This window comes from Bubalus bubalis, chromosome 20 (assembly GCF_019923935.1).
Source record: "Bubalus bubalis isolate 160015118507 breed Murrah chromosome 20, NDDB_SH_1, whole genome shotgun sequence".
Taxonomy (NCBI): domain Eukaryota; kingdom Metazoa; phylum Chordata; class Mammalia; order Artiodactyla; family Bovidae; genus Bubalus; species Bubalus bubalis.
The window spans coordinates 5498142-5514982 of record NC_059176.1 but is presented as its reverse complement, the minus strand read 5'-3'; the positions used below and the strand labels follow the sequence as shown (position 1 = coordinate 5514982).

General features: G+C 62.1%; 1 protein-coding gene across 6 annotated transcripts in view; it reads left to right on the top strand.

Annotated features, from left to right (window-relative positions):
* Positions 1-16841, top strand: part of EVL (Enah/Vasp-like) — a 143547-nt gene that overhangs the window by 120469 nt on the left and 6237 nt on the right. For 5 of the 6 annotated variants that reach the window (XM_025271198.3, XM_025271195.3, XM_045163818.1 and 2 more), the window contains exons 4-11: positions 5041-5104; positions 7735-7799; positions 8981-9210; positions 9855-9976; positions 12359-12419; positions 15035-15101; positions 16613-16679; positions 16775-16837. In XM_025271198.3, coding sequence (XP_025126983.1) covers positions 5041-5104; positions 7735-7799; positions 8981-9210; positions 9855-9976; positions 12359-12419; positions 15035-15101; positions 16613-16679; positions 16775-16837 — 739 coding nt within the window. The remainder of the gene's footprint in view (positions 1-5040; positions 5105-7734; positions 7800-8980; positions 9211-9854; positions 9977-12358; positions 12420-15034; positions 15102-16612; positions 16680-16774; positions 16838-16841) is intronic. The other variant, XM_025271200.3, reaches the window with a different exon arrangement.

The following is a 16841-nucleotide window of genomic DNA, read 5'->3' as shown; positions in this document are numbered from 1 at the left end:
AACTGCAGTAAGTGCTGGGAACGAGGAGGAGAACAGGACAGTTGTTCCTGGAGGTGAAGTTGGACAGCTGTGCGCCCGGGTCCTGCACATGCGGGCCCGGGTCATGTCTCCGTGTCCTCAGGGACAAGGGGCCCGGGCTGTACCGCCTGCATCCTGGAGCGTGACCTCTGCCCTGCCTGTCCCCTGCCCCCTCAGCAAGGCTGGGGTGGACTGCGAGGTCGGCCCCTTTGTTCCTTCTCCTGGAAGCCTGATCTGTGCGACCAGCTTTTCAGCCGTCTGTTCCCCCTGCGCCTTTCTGCTGAACCAAGGCAGCGTCACTGGGGGTGGTCGCACCTCACCCTGGAGTCTCAGCCACAGATGGAGGCCAGGGACACCACACCAGGCCCTCTCACCCCACCTGCCAGCTGCCCTGCTCCCTGTGGAGGGCGGGGGTCACTCACCCTGCTCACAGGTGAGGGGCTGAGGGCCATGGCCTGCCCCAGATCTGACCTCTGACCTCAGACCTCCGGCCCCGCCCTCCCCTTCAGTCCGACCTGCCGTAGGACCCTCAGTCACTCACACGACTCGCCTTAGGGCCATCACCTCCCACCCCTCTGGCGCCTCCACTCCCCTTGTGGCTGCTTCTCAGGTGGGCTGGTGGCCCGAGACTGGCCAACCTCCCCCGCCCCTCCGGCTCTGTTTCTCTTCCGTGTTCCCGCACCTTGTGACCCCAAGGGTGAGGACCTCCTTTCGGGTCAGCAGCTTGTAGGAGTGGGTGTCTGACAGGCCTTCCACCTGAAGCTGGAACACAGACCTCGGGGCCGGAAGTCCGCTGCTTCCCTCTGTGTCCTCAGGACTCAGGCCAAGCCAGCCCCTCTCTGTGTGCAGACGGGGGCTCCCTCAGCTATAGCCGCCACCGCCTTGGCTCATCAGGGTGTGAGCCCTGCTGCCGTGGGCGGGATCCACAGGACGCCAGAAACAGGCCCCTGCCTCTCCCGATGCTGGGTCCCTGTCCCCTGTCACATTTTCCTCTCACGTGTCTGTAGTGCGAGTCAGGCTCTTGATTATGACTTTGCAAAACTTGTTTGAAGTGAGAGAGAAGGGCGAGGGCCGTCTGGAGCTCCCAGACTTGGCCAGCTCCCTGAGCCCCGTGGCCTGGGGCAGGTCCCCCCGCCCCTCGGAGCCGCCAGCACCCACTCCCGGCAGGGCGGTGAGCCTGGGCCCCGCACCTCGGTCGGCCTCCTCTCTGAGCAGACACGGCTGTGGGGAGCCCTGTGTTCCTGTGGCTCGCCTCTTGGTCGGTCTTACTTTCATCTGAGAAACTCAGCCATCCTTCCCCTGGGCTTTTCTCCTCTGGGCTTGGCGAGCACTCGTTCCCCGGGACCTTCCCATCTCAGTTCAGTAAAGCACGCCAAGCACCTGACGTGAGCCGGCCTTGAGCGCCGAGTGAGAGGTGTGGGCCCTGCCCTTAGGAAGCTCAGGGTCTCGGAGGGAGAGGAGACCCGCCATCCGGTCAGGGTGGTATCAGTTAGAAAGCGGTGTTGTAAGACAGGCCCTTGGTATCAAGCGGTGGGGGGAGGCGGATCTCGGCGGGCTTCCTGGAGGAGGCAGCTGCGGAGCTAGGCCTTGAAGACCTGGCAGTGAGGAGGGTGTCCAGGGCTAATGAGGGGCCCACAGAGTCAGGGAGGGGGGTGCACAGCAGGTGCTGCGGCCTTAGTGAGCAGGTACCGAAGGCCTACTGGGGGCAGGGACCGCTCTCCAGGAGAAGTGGCCGTGGGGATGGGCTTGAACTGGACCCCGTAAGGGTCAGGCTTGTGTCTTCCAGTGTTGGTGTGGAAGATGAACGTGGAGAAAGGGAAGAGGGTGGAGGCTGAGGGCCCCTCAGTTGATGGTGGCAAGGGTCCAGGAGAGATGCTGAGGCAGCCGCGCGGGGAGGGAGAGGTGGGTGGACCCCGTTGGAATCTGAGGAGGTGGGGTGACGGGGGGAGTGTCCCCACCTGGATCCCAGAGGCAGGGGTACAGCTGGCCCTAGACGGCTCCAGGGCAGGGGAGGCTCACCCGGGCCTCCACCTTGGCTTCTAATCACACCACCAGGAACTGACACGGGACACTGGACAGATGGGAGTGGTGACAGCCGCCCAGCACTCCCACCCTGAGATTCCAAAGCAGGAAACACTGTGGACAGGCTCTGCCTGAATGTCCCAAGGGCCCTAGACCTTCTGGAGGGCAGCGCCTCCTCCCCATCCTCGTGCCTCTGCCACGGGGCACATGGCCAGCGAGTGGAATGGACGCGCAGGACGGAGACGCGCCCCATGTGACCCTGGACAGACCCCTCGCCTTGAGACGGAGGGCCTGCACGTCCTAATGCGAAGGACCCTCGCAGCTCAAAACCGACCTACGTGTCCTGCGGTCAAGAGGAACGAAGGCCTTACACAACCAGAGTCATTGCTCCCTGCTCCGTAGTGTCAAAAGGCCCAGCTGTGTTGCCGTGAGAGCCGCGGGGGCTCCGCTCAGCCCGCCCTACCAGAGGAGGACCAGGCTGGCCGGCTGAGGGCATCAGGAGGCAGGCCAGGCCAGCAGGCAGGGCGAGGGGTGCACGCCCCGAACCTCCACGGCAGCTCGCTGCCAGCCAGGATCCTGGCGTGGCGCGGCCGGCCCCAGCCAGGCAGGGGCTCCAGAGCACGGGCTCAGCCCCAGGAGAGGGAAGATCCAGGCCTGGCAGCTGAGGCCGGAACTCGGCAGGAGTCCGGGTTTCAGGCCTGATCCCCAAACGCCGGGCTGAGTGGGCCGTACTGCCTGCCACCTGGATGCCAGGCAGAGCCCGGGCGCTGTCCGAGGGCTACACCCCTCACCCAGGGCCCTTCCGGCCAGGCTGCCGCCTGCACGCCTCATCCTTGAGGCCAGTCTCCATAGACACACGCTCTAGCTGAGTTTAAGAAAGGAAGTGCGTTTCTCGGTGGTCTGGGCCAGGCTCTGCTGCTGACAGAGGTGTCACTTAGCCTTTCCTGGGCCGTCCCCACACCTGTTACAAGTCTTCCTGGGAACTGTCTGCTGGGATTGTGAGAATTAAAGTAAATGTAAATTAAATTAAGAAAAGTGTCTTGACGCCACGGTAAAGCACTGTTCTAATATTCTGGCTCTGGTTTCCTGAGAACAAGGAGGGGAGGAGCCCTCAGGCCTGGGCCTCATGGAACAGGAGAGAAAAAGACCTCCCTTCCACTGTAGATTTTTTTTTTTAATTGGGAATTTTTTTTCTTTATTAATCTTTAAAAATTCTCCCAACACCTATACTGAACATATTGACAAACCAGTTTTTAAATGGAGCAAAATTATCGTATGTTGAATAGATAGAGCAGGAAAAGGGTGTTTAAAGACAGAGAAAGAAAACTAGTGTTTCTTTCACTCCTCCTGTGTGCCACCAGATATATACATGTACATAGTCACCTCTGTTGAAGAAAGAAATGGCAACCCACTCCAGTGTTCTTGCCTTGAGAATCCCAGGGACGGGGGAGCCTGGTGGGCTGCCGTCTATAGGGTCGCACAGAGTCGGACACGACTGAAGCGACTTAGCAGCAGCAGTCACCTCTGTAAAGAGCCCAAAGGCGTCTTCTCTCTTGCCCAACTGGGTGCAGCCGTGGGTGCCCAGCAAGGCAGGGTCTCCCAGGGAGGAATGTTCCTGTAGTGCTGGGCAGGCCTCCTGCCATCAGGCAGCTGGCCCACTCTGCCCTCCACCTGGACCCTCCTCTTTCGCAGCCAAAGCATCCACACAGGGACCAGGAAGCGGTAGACAAGGCTCACGGAAAACTTGACCAAAGCCCATGGCAAGGCCTAGGGCTGGGCATTGCCGAGTATCGAAGCAAGCTTCCGGCACAGAACAGGCTGTCAAGTATAGGAAAACAGAACAAGATTCCACCCGTGTCATCACCCCTAGGGGTAGAAATCAGGCCTTCGTGGGTGTGGGTAGGTTGGGACCTCCGTGTTGGAAGGAACCCGCTCCCTTGGGAGGTCAGGCCTCCGTCACCAGGAGGGCGGCCTGGAGGCACCAAGGGCTCCGGTGCAGGGCAGCAGGTGACCTGTTTCAGCTTGGAGATTCTGTTACCTTGTGTCCTGCCGTGCCCTGCTCCAGGGCACACACGGCTAACCTCCCAGCTGCTTGGCGCGCCCTGCGGGACAGGCCTTCTGCCCTTCGTGGATTTTGTCTTGCTCTTGAGTGTTGCTGGCCCCTCATCCTAGGTTGGAGATGACGCCCCTTGCCCATCTCGGCAGCGAGGCGTGAGGCCAGCTTGCCCTGGTCCCTCCCCCGCCGCCCTGACTGCCTGCAGTTCCCCGGTGACACCTGAGGTGACACCTGAGCCGGCCAAGAGAACAAACAATCGGTTTTTCTCAGATTGGAGCCAAAGCCTGATTTTCTTATAAATGAAACACAGAAGCAGCCCCTGTCTGAACACTAGGCACGCGCGGCAGCCCTTGCCAGGGCCCTGCCTTCAGGGTCAAGGGCAAGAATGTGGCCCAGAAGGCTCCACGGCCGCTCGCTCATCCTCTGCCACCCCCGTCACCTGCCCTCACCACACCTCCGGGCTCCTGGGTGCAGGCAGGAGGGCATCCCGCCGTGGGGAGGGGCACGGGCTGAAATCCCCACCCTGACTCTTCCTGCTGGAAGGTCGCTCCCCTGCTCACAAGGCGGGATAAAATGGACCCACTGGGTTGGCAATTCCAAGTTAGAACGGCTTCGTGGGAAGTGGGGGGACTGTAGCTCGAGGTTAGGGGATTGAGGGCAGGGTGGCAGCTGAAGTAGTGGCAGCTGCAGGCGCCATTCGAGGGGAAGGAGAGAGGGGTCACCACGAGAAGGGATGAGCTTGAACCCTGTGAAGTGGCTCCATGCAAAGACCCACAAGAAAAGGGACAGAGGGCTGATGAGAGGATGGGGTGGGCCGGGGCGTTGCGAGGCTGAGAGCCAGCATGAAACCGTCTCCTGGGGGACCAGGGGCAGAGGCGGGGCAGGCCCCCCAGGGGTCCTCTCCCCCATTAACCCATATGCCTTTGTGCTTGTCTTCCCCACAGGCCCCTCCAGCCAGCGTCAGGTGCAGAATGGCCCCTCTCCCGATGAGATGGACATCCAGAGAAGGTAAGTCCCCCCAGCAGAGCTGGCGTGGAGGGCACACCTGGGCGGGGACAGGAGCACAGGCCTGGCCAGAGAGGAAGAGGAGGCGTTCGTTGCCACTTTGCCAGCGACGACGTGAGCGTGTGGTTCCACAGAGCGGGGGCACCGCTGACTCCGGAGCCTCACCGTCAGCCTGGCAGAGTCCTGGCCCATCCACTTACTAAACACCCTCCCAGGTGTATTAGGTCATCGTCCAGGGACCCGGGGATGTGGCCGGGGCCACACGCGACCCGCCAGGCCAGTCTGACTGAGCCCATCTTAGGCCCCCGTCTCATATCTGTCTGGAGGCCTTGTGAGCCCTGGTCTCTTGTTGGAGGCCTTGGCGGGTGCCCCGCACAGCCTCCCCAGTAGGGGTTAAAGCAGACAGAGGCCACGAGGGCGCTCTGGGCTGCAGCTGCCCTTGGGTGGCCAGGCCGGGCTGTGTCCTTATCCTCGTGGGGCCAGCCTGTGGAGGAGGCCACTCCCGTCGGATAGGGTGACCCACCCCCCGCCCCTCTAGGGCGCGTCTTGAGTGCCTGGGTCAGCGCTGTTGTCCTGAAGTTTCAGGAGACGTCACGGTGGCTGAGGAGCCGCCGCCTCCCCAGTCCCTGTCCCAGAGAGCAGGGCCAGGCTGTGAGCCCGCCCTGCTGGGCAGGGGCTCTGCGTCTCTGAGGGCCTGGCACCCCGGCTCTGTGGAGCCGTGCTGGGAGGCAGGCTTGGGCCATATCCTCTCCAGGGGAGCGGAAGAGGACCTGACTGCCAGGCTCAGGCAGAGCCTGAGGTCAGGGCTGGGAGGCCCTCCCCTGGCTGAGGCTCTCAGGGTCCTCGCCTGGAGCCTGTCCCCTGCCCTGAGTGCCTTCAGCCCCCATGGTGGACTTTGTGACCCTGGGCCTCAGTCTCCTGTTGGGAGGTGGCAGTGTTAGCAAGGGAAAAACGGGTGTATGCTTCCTAGACGCAGGTCATAGAGGCTCCTGTTTGTTCATTCCTAGCTTCTTAGAAGAACACTATGTAGCTAACTAGGGCTTTTGCACACTTTGTCTCATTTTAACGCTCACGTTAGCCCTCGGGTTATCGTTACCCGTGCTGTTTCTCACATGAGCCACTGAAGGTGGGAGAAGAGAAAGGAAGCAGAAGTTAGGAGCAGAACCAGGACTGGCCCCGGCTCAGCCCTCTGCCAGTTCCCAGGCCGCCTCCTTGAGTGGGACGGGGGTCCCATACAGACCCTGCAGTCAGGCTCTCAGAGCTGGAGAATCTCCACCGCCAAGTCCAGCGTCCAGGGCCACTGGCTGCAGAGGGCAGTTCACTTTTGTCTACAGTCGGCGTCCCCAGGCCGAGTGACTCCTGTAGGTCAGAACCGCAGGCATCAGACTCCAGAGCAGGGACCTGCTGGTCGGGACGGAGGGAGGCCGGGAGAGGTTGCGTGGTGCCCACGAGGGACGCAGTGAGCCCAGCACAGAGCCGTCCTGTCTTCCACTGCCAGCAGCCTGTGTCCACAGAAGACCAATTCCTCTCGTGAAGGGCTTCTGGGCACGTGGGTCCTGCTGGAGAGGCTGGAGTTGGGGGTGATGTTTCGGCAGTTTGGATGGAGAAGCTTAATGCAGATGCTGCTGGGAGCATTTCAAACATCTTGAGTGTCAGAAGGGCCTTTTCTGGGATTTTTTAGATATCGAGCACAGTCCTTCCAAGAACCCATGACATGTGTTCTTATTTATGGAGAGGCATCTAGGCCCAGGAAAGGGAAAAAGCTCCCCCGTGACTCCCAGAGTGGGGACCAGAAAGCGCTCTGCTGCTCAGTGGCCACGCAGCAAGCCCCGCGTGTTGCTTCTCCTTCCTCCAAGGTGCACGCGCTGGCAGCCCCGTGTGCCTAGTCCCCACCAAGCACACCCGCAGCAGCCAGCCCCACGCAGCGCGCTGGGAACTGGCGTTGCAGAGGCACGGCCGCAGCCTCTCTCTCTGTGGGCGCCCTCCCGCCTCCTGCCCAGGAGCAGAGTAGCCCTCAGAGCAGCCCTGGGCCCCACGCCCCAAGACGGGCCTTCAGCGTCGGCAGTTGAAGCCGCACTGCCACCCACAGTCCACGTGACTCCTGAGCCCCTCCCGTGCTGGCGTTGCAGCCCCAGGTTCTGTGCACGTGCTCGTGGGCCTGTCTTCATTCAACCAGCCTTGAAGAGCAGCCCAGGGCCCCTCCTGCAAGGAGCCAGGAGGTTGTCCCTCCCGAGGTCACCCGGCACGGCCACACAGCCTCCCATGGGCTTAGGGAGCTAAGCCAGGTGCAGTGGGCATGGGTGGCCCTGAGGTCATGTCTGCTGAGGCCTCCAGACACCAGGCAAACTCATCCAGCCTGGGGGAAGCTTGGTCACTCGGCCAGATGGTCACTTCAGCCTCGTGAGGGGCTCCCTGCCCAGGTGTCCGTGTCCACGGGCTGCCGGCGCTGCCCTGGGTGGGGATCTGGACCGGTCACAGCTCAGCCTGTGTAAGCGGGGACTTTAGGCCCGGCAGCCGGAGCCCAGGGTGGGACGAGGCGGGCTCACTGCTGAGCCCCGGGGACACCGGGAAGCCTGACTGCAGCCCAGGCTCTGACACAGACTTGTTCTCGCTCCGCTGTGGTTGCTTCTCAGACAAGTGATGGAGCAGCAGCACCAACAGCGCCAGGAGTCTCTCGAGAGAAGAACCTCGGCCACAGGTGAGAGCATCCTGCCCCTGCCGGGGCCGTCCCTTCCCTTCGCCTGGGACACGCTGGGCAGTCGGCGGCCCACTGCTGAGCGCACGGGCCCCAGAGGGCGCCCCAGAGGGCGCCAGCCTCACCCCACGTTTCTGACTCGGATCTGACCCTGTCGCCGTGTCAGCTCTTCCCCTTCACGCTGGCCTACCCGGCTCCCTGCCCGGCCTCCAGGCACGCAGGCCCGGTCCCTGCAGGCCCACCACCCTTTGATCGCCCCTCCTGCAGTTCCTTTTCTCCGGGGCCGCCGCCTCCCTCGCACCTGTGCCCCCTTCACCAGACTTCACTCCTGTCCCGGCGTGGTTCTTCCTTCCCTAAGGAAGGTTTCCGTGGGCTTTTGGCCAGCTGGAGCCCCTCCTCACAGGCCAGGGTAGCACTGTGTGCCTGCTCTTGGTGGCACTTGTCACCCTCCACAGTGACAGATGTGCAGTCGTCCGTGTGATTGGCTCACTGCTCCCCACCAGGCCGTGAGCTCTGAGAGCACGGAGCCCGCGGCCACTGTCCCCAGCACCCTGCACAGGGCCCAGCAGGCAACAGAGACTCGGGTGGTGGATGAGGGGCAGGGACAGGACTGCCCAGCCTGCGGCGCCACTCCTGGACACGTGTCCCTGTCGGCCCTGCAGCCATCCCCCGAGGCCAAGGGGGCCGGTCCCCATTGCATCTCGGGGGCTAACAGCTGCCAGTGCCTGGGAGGGTGCTGAGTACCGAGAAGGAGCAGAGGAGGAAAAAGAGATACCGTTTGGGCACCGGAGGGCTTCCTCCCCTGGAAGACCACCGCTGAGCAGCAGGAAATCAGTGGAGCTCGGGGGTGCAAAGCCAACATGTGCCACTGGGTCCAGCCAGGCCCCAGGTGTCGGGGGGCTGGGCAGCAGCAGGCGCCTCCTGAGGGGCTTCTCATGCGACACTGGGTCCAGCCAGGCCCCAGGTGTCGGGGGGCTGGGCAGCAGCAGGCGCCTCCTGAGGGGCTTCTCATGCGACACTGGGTCCAGCCAGGCCCCAGGTGTCGGGGGGCTGGGGCAGCAGCAGGCACCTCCTGAGGGGCTTCTTGGAAGAGGTGACCCTGAGCTGTTCCTCGTCCGCAGAAGAGCTCCCCAGGAGGTTCCAGCTGGGCCTGGGCACTCACTGAGCCCACTGCTGTGTTTCAGGACCCAGCCTCCCACCGGGGCACCCCTCCTCTGCAGCCAGCGCCCCTCTCTCGTGTAGCGGCCCTCCACCCCCACCCCCACCCCCTGTCCCACCGCCACCCACGGGGGCCACCCCCCCACCCCCACCCCCACTGCCGGCCGGAGGAGCCCAGGGCACCAGCCACGACGAGAGCTCCGTGTCCGGCCTGGCCGCCGCCCTGGCTGGAGCCAAGCTGAGACGGGTCCAGCGGGTGAGCGTCGTGGGCCCCAGGGAGTGGGCAGGGGGAGGACGAGGCTGGGGGGCCCTTCCTGCCGGGAGGAGCAGCACCGCCTTCCCCAACCAGACGGCGCCTCCTGCCGCCTCGGTCCCAGTTCCCTGGTTCCCAGAGGATTGGGGCGGCACGGGGTGAGGCAGAAGCTGCCGCCCTCCTAGACAAGGAAACCGAGGGTCGGGCTTGTGAATGACTTGTCCAGAGCACGCAGGTCACCAGCTGCAGCTTGGACTCAGGCCCTGGGTCTCCTGAGTTTACATCGTCAGCTTCCTCAGGCTCGGCTGGTCCTCCCCAGCCTTCCCCAGTGTCCTGGCAGGAGGAGCTTCTGGAAGAAGGCCGTGTGTGTGTTTGTGGGCTAAAGAGCACGTCTGATACAGAGTTGTGCCCCCTCGCCCCTCAGGTCACACAGGCCTTGTCAAGGCCGCTGACCATGAGCCAGTGGACCTGGGGCGTGTCTGCGAACAGTGACCTCCAGTCGACGGCGCCCCCTGGATTGTCGCCAGCGGGTGGGGTTGGGGAGATGGGATCAGAGGGCCTGGCCTGGCCTGGCCTCTTCCAGCTCTGCCGTCACACCCAGACCCTTTTCCCTTAAGTCACCGGCCTGAAGCACCCTCTCCCCTTAGCCAGAAGATGCGTCTGGAGGCTCCAGTCCCAGCGGGCCCTCGAAGTCTGATGCCAACCGGGCCAGCAGTGGGGGTGGCGGAGGAGGCCTCATGGAAGAGATGAACAAGCTGCTGGCCAAGAGGTGAGTGTGTCAACTGACCAACTCGCCGCTTGTCGGGGGCTCCTGCGCCCAGTGCCCGGCCCAGGGGTGCGGGAGGTGGACAGCACCACCCTCCCCCATCAGCAGCCACTGTGCCCCGGCTTCAGCTGAGCAGGGGGACTGTGACTCAGGTTTTCCCTTCTCCGGGGTCAGTCTGAGACAAGAGGTGGGTGTGTCGGCTGACCAGCTCAGCCGTTTGTCGGGAGCTCCTGCGCCCAGTGCCCAGCCCAGGGGTGCGGGAGGTGGACAGCACCACCCTCCCCCACCAGCAGCCACTGTCCCCCAGCTTCAGCCAAGCAGGGGGACTGTCACTCAGGTTTTCCCTTCTCCGGGGTCAGTCTGAGACATCGAGCCAAAAGGAGTACACTCAAGTCTAAAGCCTTCCTCATTTCAGTCTAACAAGTGTTCGTCTCAGAGTATCTGCCATGTCCCGGCCTTGTCCTGAGCAGAGAGAAATTTGAAGATAATTTCAGAGATAAATTCTCAGGGAAAAAGAAAACTGTTCCCCCTGGGGAATGGGTAATGACGGGGCCTGTCCTGTGAGAGGGTTACAGGGATCCCGGGAGGAGTGACCGGGTGGCCAGAGCCCCGGACGTCGCCCCCAGGGACAGAGCAGCAGTGCCCCCCACATCCTGGTCGGCTCCAGGGCCCAGGCCTCCGCTCCCGTCCGCACTTGGTTGGTCCCCAGCTGAATCCCAAGCAGGCGGAACGATCAGTCAGCTCCCTCTGGGGGCGTCGCAGAGCTCGGGCTGTACTTGTGGACGTGGGATGGCAGCAGGGGCGCACTGACGGGGCCCCGTGCCTGGCTCACCCGGGCACCGGAGGACCGGGGAGCAAGTCTCGTCGTGCAGGCAGGCTGGATTCCATTCCAGGGGAGCCTCACGTTAAAAATAGGTTTTCTTTAAAAACGATATGTGCACACTCAGCCCAAGTGCAACGCGAGTGCACTCACAGTGACAGCTTGGCCTTGATGGTTTAGACCAAGCGGAGAGGAACTTTGTGAGAACAGGAAAAGGCCAGTGTGCCAGGAGCCAGGGAGACACCAGATGGCTGGTGGCAGAGCTGGGCCCGCAGTGAACACACACCCCACACGACCGGCAAGGAGCTGTCATGCTGCCCCATGAAGCCCCGCTTCATGGATGTCGAGTGGAGCCAATGAGGAGATGCCCTCGTGGGCTGTTTCTTTGAATGAAGGTCCTGGCAGAATTGCTGCCTCCTCCCTCCAAGGGCTGTCCCACACCCTTTCCCAGGCGGGGGCATCTTGCCCACAGGTGCTCGGCACAGGAAATCTCCACGGGACTGGAGGGGCCTGGTCTGCTGTGTTTTCTTGGAAGACTAAACCTGGCTCTGAGCAGGCACAGTGTCACGGGCACAGTGGCAGGCCAGGGAGGAGCCAGGGTGCTTGCACCCAGCGTTGGAAATAAAGACCAGACAGCCAGCCCAGAAACAAATGCAGAGGCAGAACTGAGCGGGCACGCTGTCGGGAGGAAGATGCCGGGGATGATTCCCGGCTTTCTGGGAGGACCCGTCCTTCCTGGGATAAGCCGATGAAGAAGGGGCCCGCATGTGACTGAGGAGGCTGCAGCGTGGGCTGGTCCCTCGACGGGGACAGCCCGCTGGTGGCCGTCACCCATCGCCAGTTTCCCCGTTGATGGGCAGCTCACTGGGAGCTCTTGAGCACGGTGTTCTGGCAGCTTCGGAGAGGCTGCTGTGTGTGGATTTGAGAATTAGCCCGATGTCGGTGCCCAGTGTGGCCAGGAGAGAGCAGGTAGTTTTCAGGGTGTCTGAGCAGGGGCTCATCCCTGGGGGGTGCTGTCCTGACTAGAGGCGTCTGTCGGAGCCTTTCCTTCCTGAGCAGCTCTTTGTGGCGTCTGGGTTGGCAGGGTGTGGCTGCGGAGCTCCGAGGCAAGGGACTTCAGGGAGACGGGCAGGCCTCCTCCCCCCACAGGCGGCCCGCAGATGGGATGTCCGCAGGGTGGCCTGTGGAGGGGGCTCTCTTGCCTTTGGCGGTCAGGCCTGGGTGTTCTGGGGCCATCGCTGTCACCCAGCTCTTCTGACCGGCACGGGGTGTGGGCCAACCTTCTGCCCCTCAGGTGCTGTAGACAGAGATGCAAGTGTCCCCACGCCTCCTGCCAGACCAGTTTGGCATCCAGGGTCCTGGGACCAGCACAGAAGGCCTGGACACTCACTCAGGCATCACCCCAGATAGGTGCCTGGACAAAAAAAAAAAAAACCTCCTTCACACGAAACGGGTTAGACCCCAGCAAGGGGCCTCTGAGGACCAGCTGTGTCCGCACAGAAGAGGTGTCCAGTCAGTGTAGAAACCTCCGGGGCTGATGGTGTGTTTTTTCCCTTCTGTGTTAGGAGAAAAGCAGCCTCCCAGACAGACAAGCCGGCTGACAAGAAGGAAGACGAAAGCCAAACAGTAAGTGCACCCACCACCAGCCTACCCCAGCTTCCCGTGCCATGTGGACACACCAGGCCCCGCGGTGCCCAGGGTTGGACAGTCACATGATGGATCCTTTACTGGGCGATTGTAGGAGGGCGGGGGACTCCTGTCCATCCCCCTGCACCACGGGGCAGGTCGGCACCCACTGAGCATCTGGCAGCCTCGTGGGGGAGGCAGGGGGGAGGCAGAGAAGCAGGATCCAGCCAGGAGTGTCATGACAAGAGGGCCTGGAGCCTGGGAAGCTCAGACACACGGACAAGTCTCTTCCTTGACAGACTCGGGTACAGTCACGGTAGGGGGTGTCTGCTTCAAGACCAGGGCTGTTCCTATTTATTTCTACTCCTAAAAGACGTCACCCGAGTCCATCGATTCCAGCAAAGCCTCGGATGAGCTGGGCAGAGGACCCCGAGCCTCAGGTGCTTGTCCGGATCAGGATCCTGGAGTCCCGTCTGTCCACCCAGAACTCCACACGCCTGCCGCCACCTAGTACGGCTAACGCTTTTGTCCTGTGCTAAGCTTTCCCTGTACAAACAGGTTCCTGCTGAAACCACTAGGTTTTGACCTTGACCGCAGACAGCATACAGGTCGCATCCCAGTGGCAGGAGGAGACAAAAGAAACTTGGCCACCCAGTGCCAGGGCATGCTCACTGCTGTGCCACTGGGCGAGGCTCGCCAGGCGAGGCCCAGGGCTCCAGCCCTGCCAGCGGCCTTCCCACCTCCTCACCCCCAACCTAGGCACACGCAGCCCCCTCGGCCCCCACAGCTGACTCCTCCCCAGTCTGCACATCTTTGCATTAGCATTGTTCCCTGAGAAATGGTCTCCCAGACCCCAGACTAAGTAAGGCTCCCTGCAGCTTGGTCCCTGGGCGCCTCTCCCCGCTGTGCTTCTGCTCCGCTCTCAGTACACATATTTATCTCGTTTACTGGCACCTTGCTGCAGGATTGTGAGCCCTGCGAGGATCACGCGTGCATATTCCACTATCCGTGTGCCTTGCACCAAGTATGGAGTCCATCCAGCTGACTCTGCTTGAATGTCTCCAAGTGCAGAGGCCTGTGTGGCCAGGAGCTCAGGGGTAGTCACAGGCCTCCAAAGACTGGTGGATTTCAGCCAGCACCGCCAGCCCCAGCTCCCTGGGCTCTAGGAAGAAAAGGAGTGGAAGTGCTCAGTCGTATCCGACTCTTTGCAACCCCATGGACTGTAGCCCACCAGGCTCCTCTGTCCGTGGGATTCTCCAGGCGGGAATAGTGGAGTGAGTTGCCATTCCCTTCTCCAGGAGATCTTCCCAAGCCAGGAACCAAACCTAGGTTCTCTGGCATTGTAGGTAGATTCTTCACTGTCTGAGCCACTAGGAAAAGAGTAGGTTTCAAATCCCAGGGATCCAGGAGAAATCTTTGACCCCAAGGGTAGAGTTTTCCTCCTCTGACTCCCCTTTCTCCGTAGGCCTCCAGGCTGCTGCCTTGGTGTGGTCGGGAGGCCCCGCCCACATGGGAGCAGCCTCTTCCAGGGCCGGGACAGTCCCACACAGCAGAGCGAGTGCAATGTGGCCAGGGACACCGGCAGCTGGCTTTTCTTTTTTCTTTTTTTTTTCTGGCCGTACTACACAGCTTGGGGATCTTAGTTCCCCAACCAGGGATCGAACCTGGGCCCTCAGCAGTGAAAGCAGTCAGTCTTAACCACTGGACCTCCAGGGGAGTCCCTGGCTTTTTCGTTTCTATACTTGTCAGTGTTTTCCAGATCTTCACTAATGTGTCCAAGGTTTCAAGAAGGAAATGTGGAGCCCTCCACGTTCGGGAGAACCCCACACCCCTGAATGTGGAGTCAGGTGGCTTGGGCAGGGCTACTGCCCCTTGCTGGCTGCGGGGCTCTGAGAATGTGTCCCAGCCATGAAGAGCACAGGCTGCGAGGCGGCCAGCGGAGGGGCCTGCAGGGGCCGGGGGGCCTCTTCCCGGCTTGCAACTGTGGCAGAGCTTTCCTTCATAGGGAGCGGTCTTATTAGTTACTTTTGAAATAATAGGATGATGTTAAAATTTTTTTCTGATTTATTTTCCAGTTACTCTAATTTCACCCATAATGTCTCCCACTCTGGCGTGTTTCCTTTGGGTCCTGGTCCCCAGGCACATGTGTTGATTTCCATAATTTCATTAATTCCACTCTCTCACAGCGAGAGGCCTGGGAGATCTTCCTAGGGTCTTCCTGTGGGTCTTCCTCTGGAGACCCACAGCCTAGCACATTCTTTTGCCCCTGAATCAGCAACTCCGAGAATTCTCTTCATGCACCCCACAAATACGGGGGTTCCTGATGGTCGCTAGGTCAGTGCTCAGTGTGGAGGCCAGGAGTGAGCAGTCGTCCTGACTCTCATCTGCTGTGTCTCCCTGCAGCCTTCTTCCCCAGCTGCTGTGCAGTGGACCACCTCCCTGCACCACCTGGGGTTTTCACTAGTGAAGCACAATGGTTGTCTCACTGTAAAAGTAACACTCGTTCACTGGATAATTTGGAAAACTGCGGTCTCTTAGATGACCTGGCCTGAAGGTCCCCACCTAGCCGGCCTTCCTAACCCGATCGACAGCAGAGCTTTTCTCTTCCATTTCAGGAAGAGCCCAGCACCTCTCCATCTCCAGGGACCCGAGCAGCCAGCCAGCAGCCTCCCAACTCCTCAGGTAAGGGGCCCCAGCCTGCCTGCACCAGGTGTGGGGTCTTAGAGTGGGAGGGGCTCTCACAGAAAGACGATCTGACCCCCATGGCCTCACTGGGCGGATGCGCAGAGAGGCTGTGCTGGCGGGGCGCCCTGCCGTCTTGCACGGAAGCCCCCCCGGCCCCCGTCAGCGGCCGCCTATGGTCGGAGCCTGAGCACGTGCAGGACACCCTGGGGGAGAGAGCGCCCTGTCCAGCTGTTTCCCCAGCGGGCTGCGCACACCTAGGAGGGGCGGGGGCGATGAGCCCGGGGCTTCCCGGCCTGGGGCCCTGCTCTGAAGAGGAGCGCGCAAGTGCCGCAGTCGTGCTCCTTGCAAAGCAGGGAGCCTTGCCCACTGAGCGGTCAGCCCGATGAGGCCTGAAAAGCAGACGCCCCGAGCCTATCCTGGTGCAAGCTCTGGAGCAGGGGTGTGGTCAGAAGAGCACCTTCAGGCTCTGTGGTGGGAAGGTGCCACTGCATTTGGTCCCTCGGTCATTCAACAAACGTCTCAGGGTCTGCTCTCAGCCAGGCCTGTGCTCCCGAGCGTGTGGTGGGGGTGGGGGGACAGAGGGAAAATAGGCCGCCCCACCCCAGCCAGCGGTGAGAGGCTCATGCCCACTGTTGGCAGCTCGCTGGGGCACGGCTCTGCGGCCACCTGGGCCTCACGTCCTGCCCCTCTGCTGGCTCGTCAGCCTCCCTGTGAGGCTGGGTTCCGTGGCCTCTCCTCAGGCAGTGCCACGATTCTTGGTGAGTGTCACATCCCAGTAGAGGGGCTGCGAGTTCCCAGTTAGAAGCTCAGTGCGTGTGAGCAGCGCGCCCAGGGCCACGTGCTGGAGCTCGGGTGTGGTCCTGCTCCCGGGTCCGCCCTGCAGGCCCAGCGAGGGTCAGCCCGCGGCCTCCAGGCTCAGCTCAGAGTGGCTGGCCCCTGCTGCCCCAGGGAGCTTTCCCTTCTGCCTCTCTGCTCATCCTGCCAAGTCAGGGAACTCATTGACTTCAGTGGACCTCTTGTAGTAAAGTGAAATGCAATTAAAGAGCACTTGAAAAAGGAAAGACAAATCGACTTCCAAGGCCAGGTTGGGAAAGAGCCAGCAGCAGTGTGTGGGGAAAGCCATGGAGCTCAGGGACAGCGGGGCCACTGGCTCCCAAAGGCAGGCGTGGGCTGCGCTGAGGGTGCAGGCAAGGGGCTTCCTGTACCCGCCCGGCCCACTGCTGGGGGCACAGGCTGCTTCTGGAGGTCCTGGTTCAGAGCTTCCCTGCCCAGCCAGCGCACATTCCCAGGAAAGCCCTAGCCATGGGGAGAGGACTTGAAACCAGGTCAACCAAGTCGTGGGAGCAGGGGCTCCTGTCCTGAGTTGGGGAGACGCAGGTGCCAGGCCTGCGAGGGCCACATGGGCCACGGGAGCCGGGGCGGGGCCGTCTGCCTAGGATGCTGCAGGGCGCGGGGCCACGGGCGCACTCCCAGCCCTGAGGCGCTTCGTCCGTGCCGTGCACCGACAGAGGCCAGCCGGAAGCCCTGGGAGCGGAGCGGCTCAGCGGAGAAGCCCGTGTCCTCCTCGCTGTCCAGGTGAGCTGCCCTAGAAGCCCGCACTGCCCCTGGGGTGGGGGCCCAGGTGGGCCTCAGCGCCAACTCACCTCTGCTTCATTCTGCCCACTGCATAGAACCCCATCTGTGGCCAAGAGCCCCGAAGCTAAGAGCCCCCTGCAGTCGCAGCCTCACTCTAGGTAC